Source organism: Carassius auratus, chromosome 18, assembly GCF_003368295.1.
Source record: "Carassius auratus strain Wakin chromosome 18, ASM336829v1, whole genome shotgun sequence".
Lineage (NCBI taxonomy): Eukaryota > Metazoa > Chordata > Actinopteri > Cypriniformes > Cyprinidae > Carassius > Carassius auratus.
The window spans coordinates 7884561-7898293 of record NC_039260.1 but is presented as its reverse complement, the minus strand read 5'-3'; the positions used below and the strand labels follow the sequence as shown (position 1 = coordinate 7898293).

The following is a 13733-nucleotide window of genomic DNA, read 5'->3' as shown; positions in this document are numbered from 1 at the left end:
CAACCTATGAAGTGGCATTTTATCTTTTGTCACAAAATCTTGTGTACGTGAACTTACACATTTTGTACACCAACAGAATTAGTTAAGCTGATTTGTTTTGCTTTTGAAACATGCCTGAGTGCTATTGTTTTTAAAGTAAAATAAATAAAGAGGTGTCAAAAAGAGCCTTTCATGACGTGACTGTTAATATTCCAGAGAAGTAGAAAAATGATTCTTTATTTGACAAACACTGCAGCCCAGTGGAAGTAGTGGGAACTGCTACAGCCTTCAAACCAGAACTAGCTAGAACAAAATATTCAGTTTACTTTATTATTTAAGATTTACACAAGAAAAGAGAACACCGTACATCCCAGTTCAGTCCATATTTAAAAGAACTCTCCTTTGAAAGAACTCTCTCACAAAAGAAAACAGCAACTGATGTCATTTTCTCCAATAAAATTACTACCATTCAGTCCAATCTCTATAAATCTGTGAATATTGCAGAAATTATTTTTTTTTTAAACTGGATCTTGTTAAAAGTAGATCTTGATAAACTAGATTAAATCTAACTGCCACACAAATTTAGACTTTGATCTATACAAATCTTTATAATACAAGTGAATTCCCCTAAGCTGACAGATTCACAGTCTCTCTCATACACACAAAAGTGCAGAATGAAAAGTCTGGGATTTCAAACCAGAAAAAAAAAAAAAAATGAAAAAGCGACTGAAAAGCGTCAGTGATGCCCTATAAAATAAAGCTTTAATTTGCAACTAAAGAAAACAATAAAAATTAGCTCATTCTCAATTGTTAATCCATCATAATTATGTTCAATAATGAATGTTATATATGAGAGTCACGCCCTATAATTAACAATTGATCCAAATTACACATAGATAACGAGTTCATGTCAAACAGATCACTATAATTATTGTTAAGCCTAAGATTATAAATGCACGTCAACTGTACAGTTAATGTTACTGAATCATGTGTGACGGAATTACAGCATCAATACTATGAAACTGTTGCACATGCTGATACTGTGACGCTTATTCAGGTATTACAAGGCCTTTACGGAACAAATGCAATTAAGTGCAATTACTTCACAAACAAGATAAAATGGCAAGGGCAACGAGGAAATTAAGTTTTACAGCTACATCTCGTCTAGCATTTATCTACATACAGTTAACAGTCACATGTCTATGGATTGGTCAGGTCAGATGTTATAATATGGTTAACCTAAAAATAGTTTATTAAAAGTTCAAAAACTCAGCAGTATTGCTTTTAGTGAGCGACACTATATAGTGCAACAAATACCCACAGTCACTCAATGAAATAACGGTTTAAAGAAGGTCATCTGTACTGGGGAGACAGTGAGTATGACAGTGGCACAGTGCTTTATTTTAAGGTCGGTGTGGGTGCCCGGCTTCATCTGCTAGATTGAGAATGTACCCAGCCATATCTTCCTCCGTGGGAGCATCTGACATGACCCATGATTCATTAGCGGCAGTCACCTGAATGCGGCAGAGGGGGCAGTTTCGGCTCTGACCGCTCCTATATGAGGCACAGACACATGATGGAGAAGGGTTTGTCATGGCTGATTAAAATGATTTATGGATTTTATCATTTTTTTACGGTCATAATGTTGATCCAAACATTTTTTCTTCATACTTTCAGTAGGTCTAATTAAAAAAAAGAAAAGACTCTTGAGATACAAGAGTTATACTGAAATTGTATGGCTTTGTTCTGTACAGACGTATGGTATTCAATTTATTTGTGTTGGTCTTAAAAAGTTTTACTTTTGGTTCGAAAAACTCTGCAATCCTTGGATTTAGTTCACAAATTTGAAAACTGAACTGGTCACAGTTCAGATTTTCTGCTGCTGTGTTCCATGGAACAAAAGTAAGTTTGGAACAATATGAGAGTAAATGATGAAATATGTAATTATTTAGTTAAACTGATCCATTTAAGTCAGTCAACCCCAAATTTACTCATCCTAATGTTGTTTCAAATCTGTATGACTGTCTTTCTTCTGCTGAACACAAAAGAAGATATTTTGAAGAATGCTGGTATCCAAATGTTGGTGAACAATTTTGATTCCCCTTGACTTCCATTGTATTTTTGTCTATAAAATGATAGTCGATGGGAACGAAATCCCTCAAAAAAAAGTTTTTTTTGTGTTTCACAGAAGAAAGTACAGGTTCGGTACAACTTGAGGGTGAGTAAATGATGACAAAATATTCATTATTTATGCTGATCATGTAATCCATTAATAAAGCATGATAATAAATCAGACTCTTACCACTTGTCAATGCACTTCTGACAGAAATTGTGTGCACAGGGCAGAATAAGGTCTGCTTTCCCATCCATGCAGATACAGCATTCTTCCTCATCAGTCAACTGTTTCACCCTGTTAAGAGCAAATTTAGCTTCATGAGACAATGAGTCATCTATTATACATCATTACATCAGGTAAACTGAACAAATGCAGTATGTAAATACCTGCCCATCCACATGCTGACCTGGCAGGTGTCTTCTGATGACAGCGGTCCAGAGGATCCCTCTGCTGTAGCCTCTGAACAAAATGCTTCAGCTGCCTGACTGGTGATGTCTTTGTAGAGCTGGATAAACTGGTACAGATTCATAATACGCGAGGCCTCCACCATTCCATCCTCCTTGTTAATCTACAATCACACAGAAAGAGCAGTAACAATTGCCATCCCACCCTAGACAAACATCAATCACACATTTCAAAATTTGAAGTACAGAGCATATTACTATATTACTATATTATTTAGACTGAAAATCATTTCAATATATTCCACCTATAAATTCAGAGGTCTGTATATTAATCTCACCTTGGTGCACACTATTCTCACAGCAACCTTCCATAACGCAGTTGCATCAGATCCTGGCTGTACTTCAAACAAAAGATGTTTCTTTTGGCCGGAGGCTAGTTTAGCAGTTCTGTGTACAAAAAAATTAAAGCATATTACCTATTGCATCACATCAGACTGGATAATGTGCATGTTTTCAAATTAAACTCCAAACTTTAAAACAAGCAGGAAATATAGTGATCTTATTCTTACTTTTACACCTTCATGAATGCAGTAATAATTTATATACATATGTATTTTTATAATTTTTCTTAATTCTTAATTTGTTTATTATTATTTTTAATAATATTGTTTAATTAATATTATGCAAATATTATTTTATTAACAAAACCATTGATTTAGGGTTTTAGCGTTTATTAAATTGCGTTGTCATTGTGATAAGTTGTAAAATTCAGTATAACTTTACACAGAACAGGTTAAAAATAGATTATAATTGAAACTGTCTATCAATTATGAATTAGCCATTGCACGATCCCTTTGTAATACCACTCTTAAACAAACAGCTTTCAACTATAAATTTTACATCCAAACCTTATGAACATTTTACTAACAATAAGCTCATATTTAGATTTCCCTTGCAGGAAATTAAACAGTTTATGGGTAAGCATTACATTAAAGATGGGCAAGAAACTGCATTATACATTTATTTTTTATATAAGTTATTTAATATTATAATATTTCTATCATGAGAACTTTCTGAAAATATTAGTGTGGTAATTGATCTGCCGTAGCATATATAATAACTTGTAGCAGACCTATAGAGGTGGAGCTGGGGAAGGTGAGGGTTTCAGAGGAACTCTGAAAACATGCTCCGAACTGCTCTAGTGAATACGAACTAGACATTTAAATTGTAAAGCAGAAAGCTCAAGGGCTGTGTGTGCAAAATGAACCAATCAGCCTGTGCCAACTACCAAGTAGTTTAACACTGTGAATATCATCAGTTTGCATTAAAGACCCATTAGTCTACACCATCTAGATTTTCATGACAGAATTAGGCATTACTTTTAATATATTCAATAATATTATGGTTTTTATGTGACGTCACATTCTAATCAAACGGCAGAAGGTTGTTATAGTGTCTCTAAAATTATTAATTCTAACACCTCACTTACACATCGTTGAGTTCTGCCACACGACCCAAGAACTCATCATAGGTGAGGTAGCCACTGTCACGCACTAGCCCCACATGTTTGATCACTTTCTCAGGGAGTCTGGTCACTGCCTGACCAGAAAGCTGCTGGCCCATCTTGGCTCCAGATGGAGGGCTTCTTCAAAACAACTCTAGACCTCATTCACTGCTGGAGGCTCTAGATAAGAGAGGATTGTTGACATGACACATCATGCAGTGTGACGTGCTACACTTCATAAAAACTAAACTTTGAACAGCATTTTCTTTCACATGGAATTTTATGACCTCATGTTAATTGATAGCATACAATGAATATTTGTATGTCAAATTCATTTCTCACACCAAATGTATATTTAAGTGCAGTTAAAAAGTGTCAAAAGAAATTGTGGCCTGTCACAGAACCCAAATACTTCTTCACAGGGTCATAGATGGTGGGGGTCCACATTGAAAACTTAGGAATCAAAACTGTAAATAGAGTTTTGGGATTGTGGTTAAAAATTGTATTATGCAGATAATTTTTAATAGATGTAATTGTGTGTAACTGTCACTGATCATATGAACTTGCTTGCTTAAAATATAGGCTACTTAATCTATAAGATTCTTTGATTTGAATCATTCTCAAAGCAAATTAATAACATGATCACATTTCAGTGAAATAATTTTTTACTTCTTAATTAAACCTTTCACTCACATTTTACCATCGATGAAGGTCTCATGTTGTTGGTGACATTAATCCCGAAACATTTATTCATAATAAATGTGCACCAATACTTTCGAAATGAACAGGTGTTTATTCATCTTCTTACCTACATTTTTGTTAACCAAAAATTACAAACTGTCTTTGAAAACACGTAACATCCAAGTAGACGTGTGAACCATATAACGTTACATTTGTTTGAGAATGTGAAAAGGCGGTTTAAATACGATGTTGATATAAAACATTTACAGTTGCTACTAGTGTTAGCTTGGCTAGCCAAAACAATACATAAAGACCGTAACGGAAACACACACAACACTTAGTATTGGCTACAGATGTACACGAAACAGTGAGATTAAAATAAGTGACTACAAACCTGCTGACATTTGTTTTATCCAGGCAAATATTCGAGATGACAAGTAAGATGATAACAAGAAAACACTGACGCGGGTTGATGATGTCACGCTCAGTGGTAAAATGTATTGAACCTTGATACTTAAAAAATATATATATATATAAAAATCCATTGATACTTACAGACAACAAGTGATATATCTAAGGAATTAAAAGAGTACAAATTATTATCATTTAGCCTTATCATACAGTACTATTAAAAACGGAGTAGTATTTACATCCGTTATTGATATTTGAAAGTAAAATAATATTTGAAAATGAAATGAGCAGCAAACTAAAAACAAAGTAGGCCTAACAATTGATTATTATTATTATTTTTTAAATTTTATTTATTACAAAAACGCAGTGTTTTTTAGGGTGAGTCCGGGTTTTGTTCCATTTGAAAGACGATGTTGCATATTCCTTTGTTGTTGTTTTTGTTGGTCTGTTTTGGCATACAATGCCTCTCACTTATTTGTTTCCACATCTCCGTTTCCATAATCTGGTCTGGCCTCATTCTGGACCAGGATGGAAGCCGTTGTCCTCTTTTACTAAAGCAAAGCACAGTAGTCAGTGAAGAGTATGCATGTAACAGTAACAACTGTTTTCCCATGACAGTGGATTAAACACTTACATTTTGAGATACCAAGCTGCACCTGCCGCTGCCAGCAAGAACAGTAGCACGATGGAAATGATGACAAATGTTTTGGAAGCTGCTAAAATATAAAGAAGACAAACGAGTGTGATAAAATGAATGTGCAAAGTTATTCAATTATTAATGAGGTGATATAAGTTTCAAAACCCAACCTTTAATGGATGGTCTGTTATGTGTAGTCTGGGACAATGCGGGATGACCTGTTGGAGTTGAACTATGCTGAAGAAGAAAATGAGTGGATGAATGAGAGGATGATGAGGGGGATGATGTTGAGAATTTGCCTGAAGTTCTGAGAGATGAAAGAGACAGAGTGCTTGTTGTTGCCTGGGAACTGTCACTGGTGCTAGAAAGACTAACTGTTGTAAATGTTGTAGAGGAAGTGTTGAAAGTAAAGGAAGTGGATGGGGTGGATGTGTAGGGAGGAAGCGATCTTGATGTGTAGGCAGGAGTAGAGGCTGACTCGGTGGATGATGGATGGGTTGTTTTAGTGGAATAATGGTTGTTTGATTGTGTTCTTCCTCCTGTTGTAGATTGAGGCCTGCTTGATGTTGTTTCAAATGATCCATCAGGACCTGAGGTGCATTGTGAGAGACATTTTACCAATAATCCTAGTAGATTTATTTACTGATTTTAAGTTTACAATTACATGTTTGTTAAAAAAAAACTTTATTTTAAATGTAATTATTTCCAATTTCATAACTGATTATTATTATGAAAGTATTTTCAGAAACATATTATGCATATAATTAATTACCTGCTGGCTTAAAACAGTAAACATCGAACTCTTTGCTGATGTTAGCTCTCCAAACAGAAATGCCTAACTTGTTTTGACCACATTTATCGCTTTTCTCGATTCGGGGAATAACAGCGATTTGCTCCTCAACCCAACCAAACCTGTGTGAAAACAAGATGTCTTCTAAGAGTGCAATCGCTTAGAAGAAACAGAACCTGCTGAGTTCAAACCACCACACACACTTCTATTCTACATCCACAAAATTCATTATACATTTGGGCATATAGTGTATTTGTAGGTCTGTGTCCTGGACATTCATAAAGATTGCCCATATTATATTTAATTTAAATGAGTCTGGTATTCTGCTTTGAAATGATGTATATAAGGCAGACAGGTTTTTAAATGTTATTTTAAAACAATCATATTTCCTAAAAGAGCAGAACAATACCTATATATATGTACAATCATATTTTAAATTCGATTATAATGTCTGTTAAGTTGTCACTCATTAAACACTGATTTACCTGCATGTCTGAAAGCCATTTTTGTTTGCCGTTTCCACTTCAGCCTTATTAGCAATTCTCATTTGAATAGCCTCACATGCTTCTTTGGCTGTGGTGGCATTAAAACTGTACACATTGTTCTTGGTTTGGACTAACAATACTCCAGAAATTCCATCATTTGTAGGGACTAAAAGCAACCAACAAAAGATGGTTTTAATAAAGTGCATAAGTATAGATTCACAAACTATTAAAAATTGCATTTAAATCAACAGAACAAGAAAGAGATAAACCTACCTTGGATTAGACTCACATCTACACAGAGTGTGCTTGTAAATAAGAAGAGCGGTAGACATAACTGTAACCAGACTCTAGCCATGACTGCAGAACAAGCTACCAAAACTGTCCAGAAGTTTGAACACAATCATTCTGATGATGCTGCAGAAAGAGACCCAAGAAAATAGGAAACAGGAGGCTGAGGATGAGCTGTAAGATGACCTTCCCAATGAGGGCATTTAAAGCTAGGGCAGAGGACAACTAAAAAACGTTCACTTCCTCTGGTTGTGCACCAGTTATGTCAAATCTCTGGGAACTTGTTTGATATATCATGCACATATAGACATTCTGGACAAGTTGGAAACATATCTGACTTCAATTCCATGTCTGAGTCACATTTAATGCAAGTTCAATTCATTGTAAATGTTGACTTAAAACATTTTTTGATGTCCTTGATGATTTGTTATCCAACTGAAAAAAGATTTCCTCTCAGTGTGTCCTTGGACAAGTGATAATTTTGTAAGCCTAATATGTAGCATCTGTGACGTTAGCAGAGGACTGCTGAATTAGGCCTGCTTCCTTCTGCAGCTCATTCTTTCCAGTGTTAACTGTGATTCTGAAGGCTAAATAAACAGAGAGCCTCATTATCACATCACTTTCAATGCAACCAGCCAAGCTGCATGCTATTGCGAGAAGCTCTGGGACTGTGAACAGTAAATTACAGGCTGTGTTAGTGTATAGTGATGACTTATGCAGGCAGACATAGAAAGCATCTCCTCTGAATGAACCCACAAGGGAGGTGTAGAAGATTACAGGAAGTTCCTCAAAGCATCCTGTACCATTTTTGCAGATTCAAATAATTATCCAATCTCTAAATTCCTGACTAAGAACATAAACACACCTTTCCCTGACTTTTCTGAGAGCACAGGAAATAAACCATGACAAAAGGATTTGACTGGGACTTTCCATATTATTCTTTTGACATTTTAAGAATTTAGTGTTCTCTGCTTGTTGTTACTAAACTAGCTAAAGTCACAAAGAGTTCAAAATGTTCAGTCACATACAGTTGCTGTTATGCAGCTAATAGTTATGATAAAATCACAAACAGAGCTTGCTGGGCCGGTGGAACTTGTTCTTATTTGTGCCGCTTCGCTCTGCTTGAATAATGCATTTACAATGGAGGGGTTTGAGTTTCCTTCCTCTGTAAAGTAAAGGGAATCAATCTTGTATACTATACTTGTAAAGGATCTGGTGTTATTGAAGTAGACTTTTACTATAGTAAGGATATAATTCAGAAGAATTCTGAATAATAATTGAAGTATGCTATTTAAATTATGTTTTAGTGTGTTATTCACTTGTGAAATTGTGACAATGAGTGATCACAAAATAAATAACTATATGGATATGAAATATTGATTTGACTTGAATCTTATATTTTTTTATTGTCTTAAACTTACTCTTAACAAAGTCTGTAAGGAACAGTTCACACAGGACACATTTTGTGTTTAAAAATGTGAGAAGCAGGCCAGTCCTTTTTTCTAAATAGTTAGGCGTAACAGTCAAGCATGTCCCTCTAGCCCATGTTTATATAGAGGAACTACGCAAAACCAGCACAGAGGAACGCAAAATATCATTCTGTGTGAACGGCCCCTTAAGGGTTCAGTGCATGTTTACATAGAAAAACAAAATAAAAGCAGTACAGTTGAATGCAAAAGCTTGTTCTTTTTTAACAGCCCTTTGCAACCCAATAAGCAACAGACGAAAACTGCAACATTATTGCAGCTAGTAGGCTATACTCTCTATACACAAAGAATGTAAGTTCCTTAAGGTTCCTAAACCACCAGGGTGCCCCCTTGCTCTCAAAGCTGATTTAATGATTAGTGTAGTGCGATTAATTGAATTTTATTTAGTTTTTGATTTTGGCTTCCAATGATTAGGAAAATGCAATGCAGCATTCTGTTCTTTTAAAGTGCTGCACTATTGCCCTTCCTACATAACAGCTCCTTTGGGAAAGAGATGCTGTTCCATAGAAGACACTCTGTGCCCGCGATTCAAGATGGAGTGAAACATACCATGTTGGGCTTGTGGTTTGCACTTAATGGACAAATACACACAAAAATGTCAGTCAGTTACCATGTCTAAAGTGAACATAAACAGTTGGGAAAGTAATCGAGTGTTTGTTAGTATATTGTGCATTCGGTCTTAAAGTGACAGCAGCCTAATAAGCCTGCTGCTGTCTCTGTCATTAACCAAACAACAAAAGAAAATGAGTGAATCATTCCCTGCTTTTCACTGAATAACTTTAGTAACTTTAACAAGAATCAACATGATAGGGGCCCCTGACAAATTTTGCTTAAGGCCCCCAGAAGTCTAAGACCAGCACTGATTGCAATTATAATAATACTGAAATCCTCTGAAGTATTTTTTTTACTTCAATCCATACCTGAGATGTGAGATGGGTTCAACATTTTACTTGATGGATGATAAAATGGGGAATTTCCAACAGACTGTATGTAATGATCAGAATATCACAGACTCAGAAAATGTAAAAACCTAGTCAGTCTTCAGTTCTGGCATCATTACCAATATGGTGTTAACCCTAACCAGCTCATTTCAGGATGCTGAGAGGCTATGGTGCAATTAGTCAAGGATGAGATGAGCTGTGTTTGATCCCTTTTGGTAGCTAGAGTTTCTGTTCCCTGTGAGTTGGTATAACATTTCCTCATAAATTATTGAACCAGGCTGCATGTTGGTGAGTCTCCTTAGTTCCCATTCCATTCACGTCTACGGGGACTTTGGGTCTGCAGGAGGAAAACACATTTCACAACGGCTCAAAATGTAAAGTTTGCATTTGTTTTCAGTGTCCTTTCAGAGAGATGAACTTAAGGGCCAGCTCTCATGGAGAGCTCCAGGCTCTGACTTCACTAAGGACCCCTGCTTCAGACAGTAGTACTTTTAAGTCTCTTTCTCACAGCAGCAACAACATGAGCGGCCGATTCGAAAGCATTGAAGAGCTTAAAGGAGTCTCTAAACCCACGCACCCTCCTCGAAGACCTGTACGTGCAGTCCGACCCATGAGTGCTCTGAGTGCCAGCGGCTCCTTCCTGCAGATCAACCACCTTCAGGGAGAACTAGTGAGGAAGAGGAAGGTAGGTGCTGACATGATGGAGAACATTAAGGCAATGTCCTGTCTGCACATTCAGAAGGGTGTATTTTACTAGATCACACACATTAATAGTTAACAGAATTCTGCATTTGTATTTGAGGTCTTTCTCAAATATTCTGACTTGTGTCTCATGTGATTGACATGTACATGTGAAAAATAATTTGTATACAAGTCATTTTCATTGAAAGTAAAAAAAAAAAAAAAAGATTAAAAAGTGAAACTAATCCTTTTCCATATATATTTTGTCTTTTAGATTTTTTTTATTTTCAGATTAGTTAACCAGAAAAAAAACCCTGAAACTAAAAGTGCAACCATTTAAAAAATACAATAAAAAATGTTTACTTGAAATAAAATAAATGTTAACTTTTGTTAAATGTAAAAAAAAACAAAAAACAGTTTATATACAGTATGTAGCTATATATAAAAGTATATGTTTGTGTAATCAAAAACTACTAAATATAACACAACAAAAATGACTAAAACTAAAACTTTTTTCAATTTTAAATGGGAAAATACACAAATACAAACTGATCCAAAATATTATGAACAAAAGTTATAATGGTAAAATAAAATCTATCTATCTATCTATCTATCTATCTATCTATCTATCTATCTATCTATCTATCATTAAAAACATTATAAACTATGAGTATAAATGATATAATTTTCAACAAGCTGGCAAATTCTTCAAAATATATTTTGTGCCTAACTGGATGCATATTGCCACCGTATCTGTGTTGTTCAGGAATGTGAAGACCTAAAGAAGGAGAACAAGTATCTGTCTAATGAAATTCACATGGAAAGGATCATGATGAGGACTGAGAGTGAGCTCACCATGAGAACCCTGCGCAATCTCAACCAGGAACTCCAGGCCCAAGTTAAAGAGGTGTGCATACACATCCAGGATCACAGTCAGTGTAGAAGAGCAGAACTGCTAATGCTAGTCGACACTGAAATACTACTCAACTAGTCGAATTGGGTGTTTTTAAAATAGTGTTTTTAATGTTAAATAGAAACATGTTTGACTCTTTCCTTTGTAATAATTAGTTGAAACAGAAGCTGCATCTCAGCCAGCAGAGGGCGACACTGTGCTCCAGGGCAGCTGAGGATGCTGATAGAGGACGAGCAGAGGCGGACAAGAGCAGGGCACTAGCGGAGGCTCGGGCAATAGACTGCAGGCAAGAGAAAGATCTCGCAGTAGCTGACAAAACACGGCTCAGTGAAGAACTACATCTGCTGAAAAAAGAGGTACAGATTCAACATCAAACACATAATGCAAAAGCAGAATAATGAAATACATAGCTCCACTGAATTAATTTGCATACTGTCATCCATAGCACAATGATGTCCAGCTACTTTTAGCACAAGCTGAAAAGAATTACTTTGAGACCAAGCTAAAACTAGACAGGGTGTCAGGAGAAAAGCAGGCTCTCCATGAGGAGAACAGAACGCTGGAGGGTGAGAGGAACACGTTACGACACAAACTGAAGGAGCTGACTGAGGAGAACGTGAAGATAATGGAAAAGTAAGCTCGAAAGCCTTCAGTTATGCCATCTGTCTTTGGTAATACAAGCATTGTGAATGGATCCTGGCGTGGCAGCATCCAGGCCATTATATATAATGCAATAAAAGCTAAATAGGAATAGTCTGGTTCATGATGCTGTCTGTCACTGTCATCCACTTTCTCTGTAGGGAGGTGAACTCCAGACGCAGAGCTCTGGTTGCTGAAGAGCAGAGAGAAAGGGCAAATAAAGCTCAGCAGGAAGCGGAGCAGGAAAGACATTTAGCTGAGCGGGAGAGGGAAGATCGCACCAGGGAGTGTCTCAGCTGGAGAGAGAAACACCAGGTTCTGGCAGAAGTTATCAGAGCCCAAGAAGAACTTCAGTCTCTGAGACAGACCAAAGCTGTATGTCCCCCATTCCTTATGTGTCCATCTTGAATAAAGTGATAGATTTTTGGTATGCAAGGTTGCATACAATTGATCAAAAGTGACAGTAAATACTATTTCTACTTCAAAAAATTGTTTGTTTTAACTTTTTATTTATCAAAGAATTCAGATTTTATTTTTTCATTTTCCACAAAAAATGTAAGCAACATAACAAAAAATGTTTCTTGAGCATCTAATCAGCATATTAGAATGATTTCTGATGGACAAGTGAAAACTAGAGTAATGACTGCTTTAAATTCAGCTTTGCCACCACAGGAGTAAATTATATTTTAAAATAGGAATTACACTGGAAAAATATTTCACAATATTAAATGTTTTTACTGTATTTTACGCTTGGTGAGCTTAAGATTTTATTTTATTTTTTTCCATTTTCTTATTTTAAAAAACATCTTTCCAAACCAAAATTGAGCAAAATTCTTAAACTGTTAACATCATGTATTACATTTTTTTAATGTAATATTCACAGGCATAATATTAAATAATAATAATATCAATGATAATGACTGAATAAAAACCTACAGAACCCTAAAAAATTAACTATGACTTTGTGAAATGATTGTTTGCATTTAGTTTCTGACTTGATGGCAAAATAACACATGCGTGTATCTTACTTCAGTGTCAAGCTAATATTAAGAGCTACTTCCTGTGTATGACTGAAAGCGACCAGAGGGTTAAGATCCTGAAAAATCAGGATGGCACACCAAGGAACTTCACGGTAATGTTTCTTGTTTGTAATTGCAATACATTATTAACAAAATAAACAAGTGTAAACACATCCGTTTTGTTACTATATAACACAGCATTAAATAACATGCACACAGGAAGGAGACCCGGTGTATATCTCCACGCCTGACCTCAACAGTGAAGAATCCGAGAGAAGTTCAGGGAGGTATGTATTACTCAAAGGCTAATCTTTGATTAGTAAATAAATGGACTTAATTTGTTTTGTCTGTTCAGCAGGACGATGTTTAGGGTGGCTGCACCTCGAGCTGGACGGGACACAGGCCCAGCACACTTCAGCGAGCTGTCACCGATGGCAGACTCCCATGAATCAGGATTTTCAAGGAGAAACAGGAAAGTGGAATATTTCTGGATCCCCACTGATGAGGAATAAATGTCAAATGTCTAGTTTTAGATACATTGCCTAAACAAAATATTGCTTGTTAACAATTTGCTAAATCCCCTACTAGATTCAGTTAGCCTAAATTTAATTTTGTTAAGGTTTTAACCTTCAAACTATACTTTGTTGCGCAAACAACCGAAACAGTACCGTTTGGTAAAATAGTTCCATCTTCACTAGAAGAGATTTAGCAAAATGAAAGCTATGAAAAGTACAATTCTCAGAACATTTCTTACAAAT

General features: G+C 35.8%; 3 protein-coding genes across 5 annotated transcripts; 1 reads left to right on the top strand and 2 right to left on the bottom strand.

The window, feature by feature from the left end:
- Window positions 1-177: 177 nt before the first annotated feature.
- Window positions 178-5206, bottom strand: rnf141 (ring finger protein 141). The gene is made up of 6 exons (XM_026287368.1): window positions 5079-5206; window positions 3989-4183; window positions 2838-2946; window positions 2482-2663; window positions 2282-2389; window positions 178-1533 (listed from the first exon to the last, which is right to left on the bottom strand). Exons 2-6 carry the CDS (start codon window positions 4120-4122, stop codon window positions 1383-1385), a joined length of 684 nt encoding a protein of 227 aa, XP_026143153.1. The 5' UTR covers window positions 4123-4183; window positions 5079-5206; the 3' UTR covers window positions 178-1382.
- Window positions 4776-7430, bottom strand: lyve1b (lymphatic vessel endothelial hyaluronic receptor 1b). 2 transcript variants are annotated; one of them, XM_026287367.1, is made up of 6 exons: window positions 7281-7430; window positions 7008-7173; window positions 6505-6644; window positions 5903-6322; window positions 5730-5808; window positions 4776-5646 (listed from the first exon to the last, which is right to left on the bottom strand). In XM_026287367.1, exons 1-6 carry the CDS (start codon window positions 7360-7362, stop codon window positions 5469-5471), a joined length of 1065 nt encoding a protein of 354 aa, XP_026143152.1. In that variant the 5' UTR covers window positions 7363-7430; the 3' UTR covers window positions 4776-5468. The 2 variants fall into 2 exon arrangements, with proteins under 2 accessions (XP_026143152.1, XP_026143151.1); XM_026287366.1 differs by having other exon boundaries at window positions 5730-5811; window positions 7281-7427.
- Window positions 7431-9811: 2381 nt separating this feature from the next.
- Window positions 9812-13663, top strand: LOC113118296 (trichohyalin). Of its 2 annotated transcripts, none has more exons than XM_026287359.1 (8): window positions 9812-10408; window positions 11171-11311; window positions 11473-11673; window positions 11763-11950; window positions 12118-12331; window positions 12990-13088; window positions 13195-13262; window positions 13334-13663. In XM_026287359.1, exons 1-8 carry the CDS (start codon window positions 10136-10138, stop codon window positions 13485-13487), a joined length of 1338 nt encoding a protein of 445 aa, XP_026143144.1. In that variant the 5' UTR covers window positions 9812-10135; the 3' UTR covers window positions 13488-13663. The 2 variants fall into 2 exon arrangements, with proteins under 2 accessions (XP_026143144.1, XP_026143143.1); XM_026287358.1 differs by having other exon boundaries at window positions 13331-13663.
- Window positions 13664-13733: the final 70 nt, after the last annotated feature.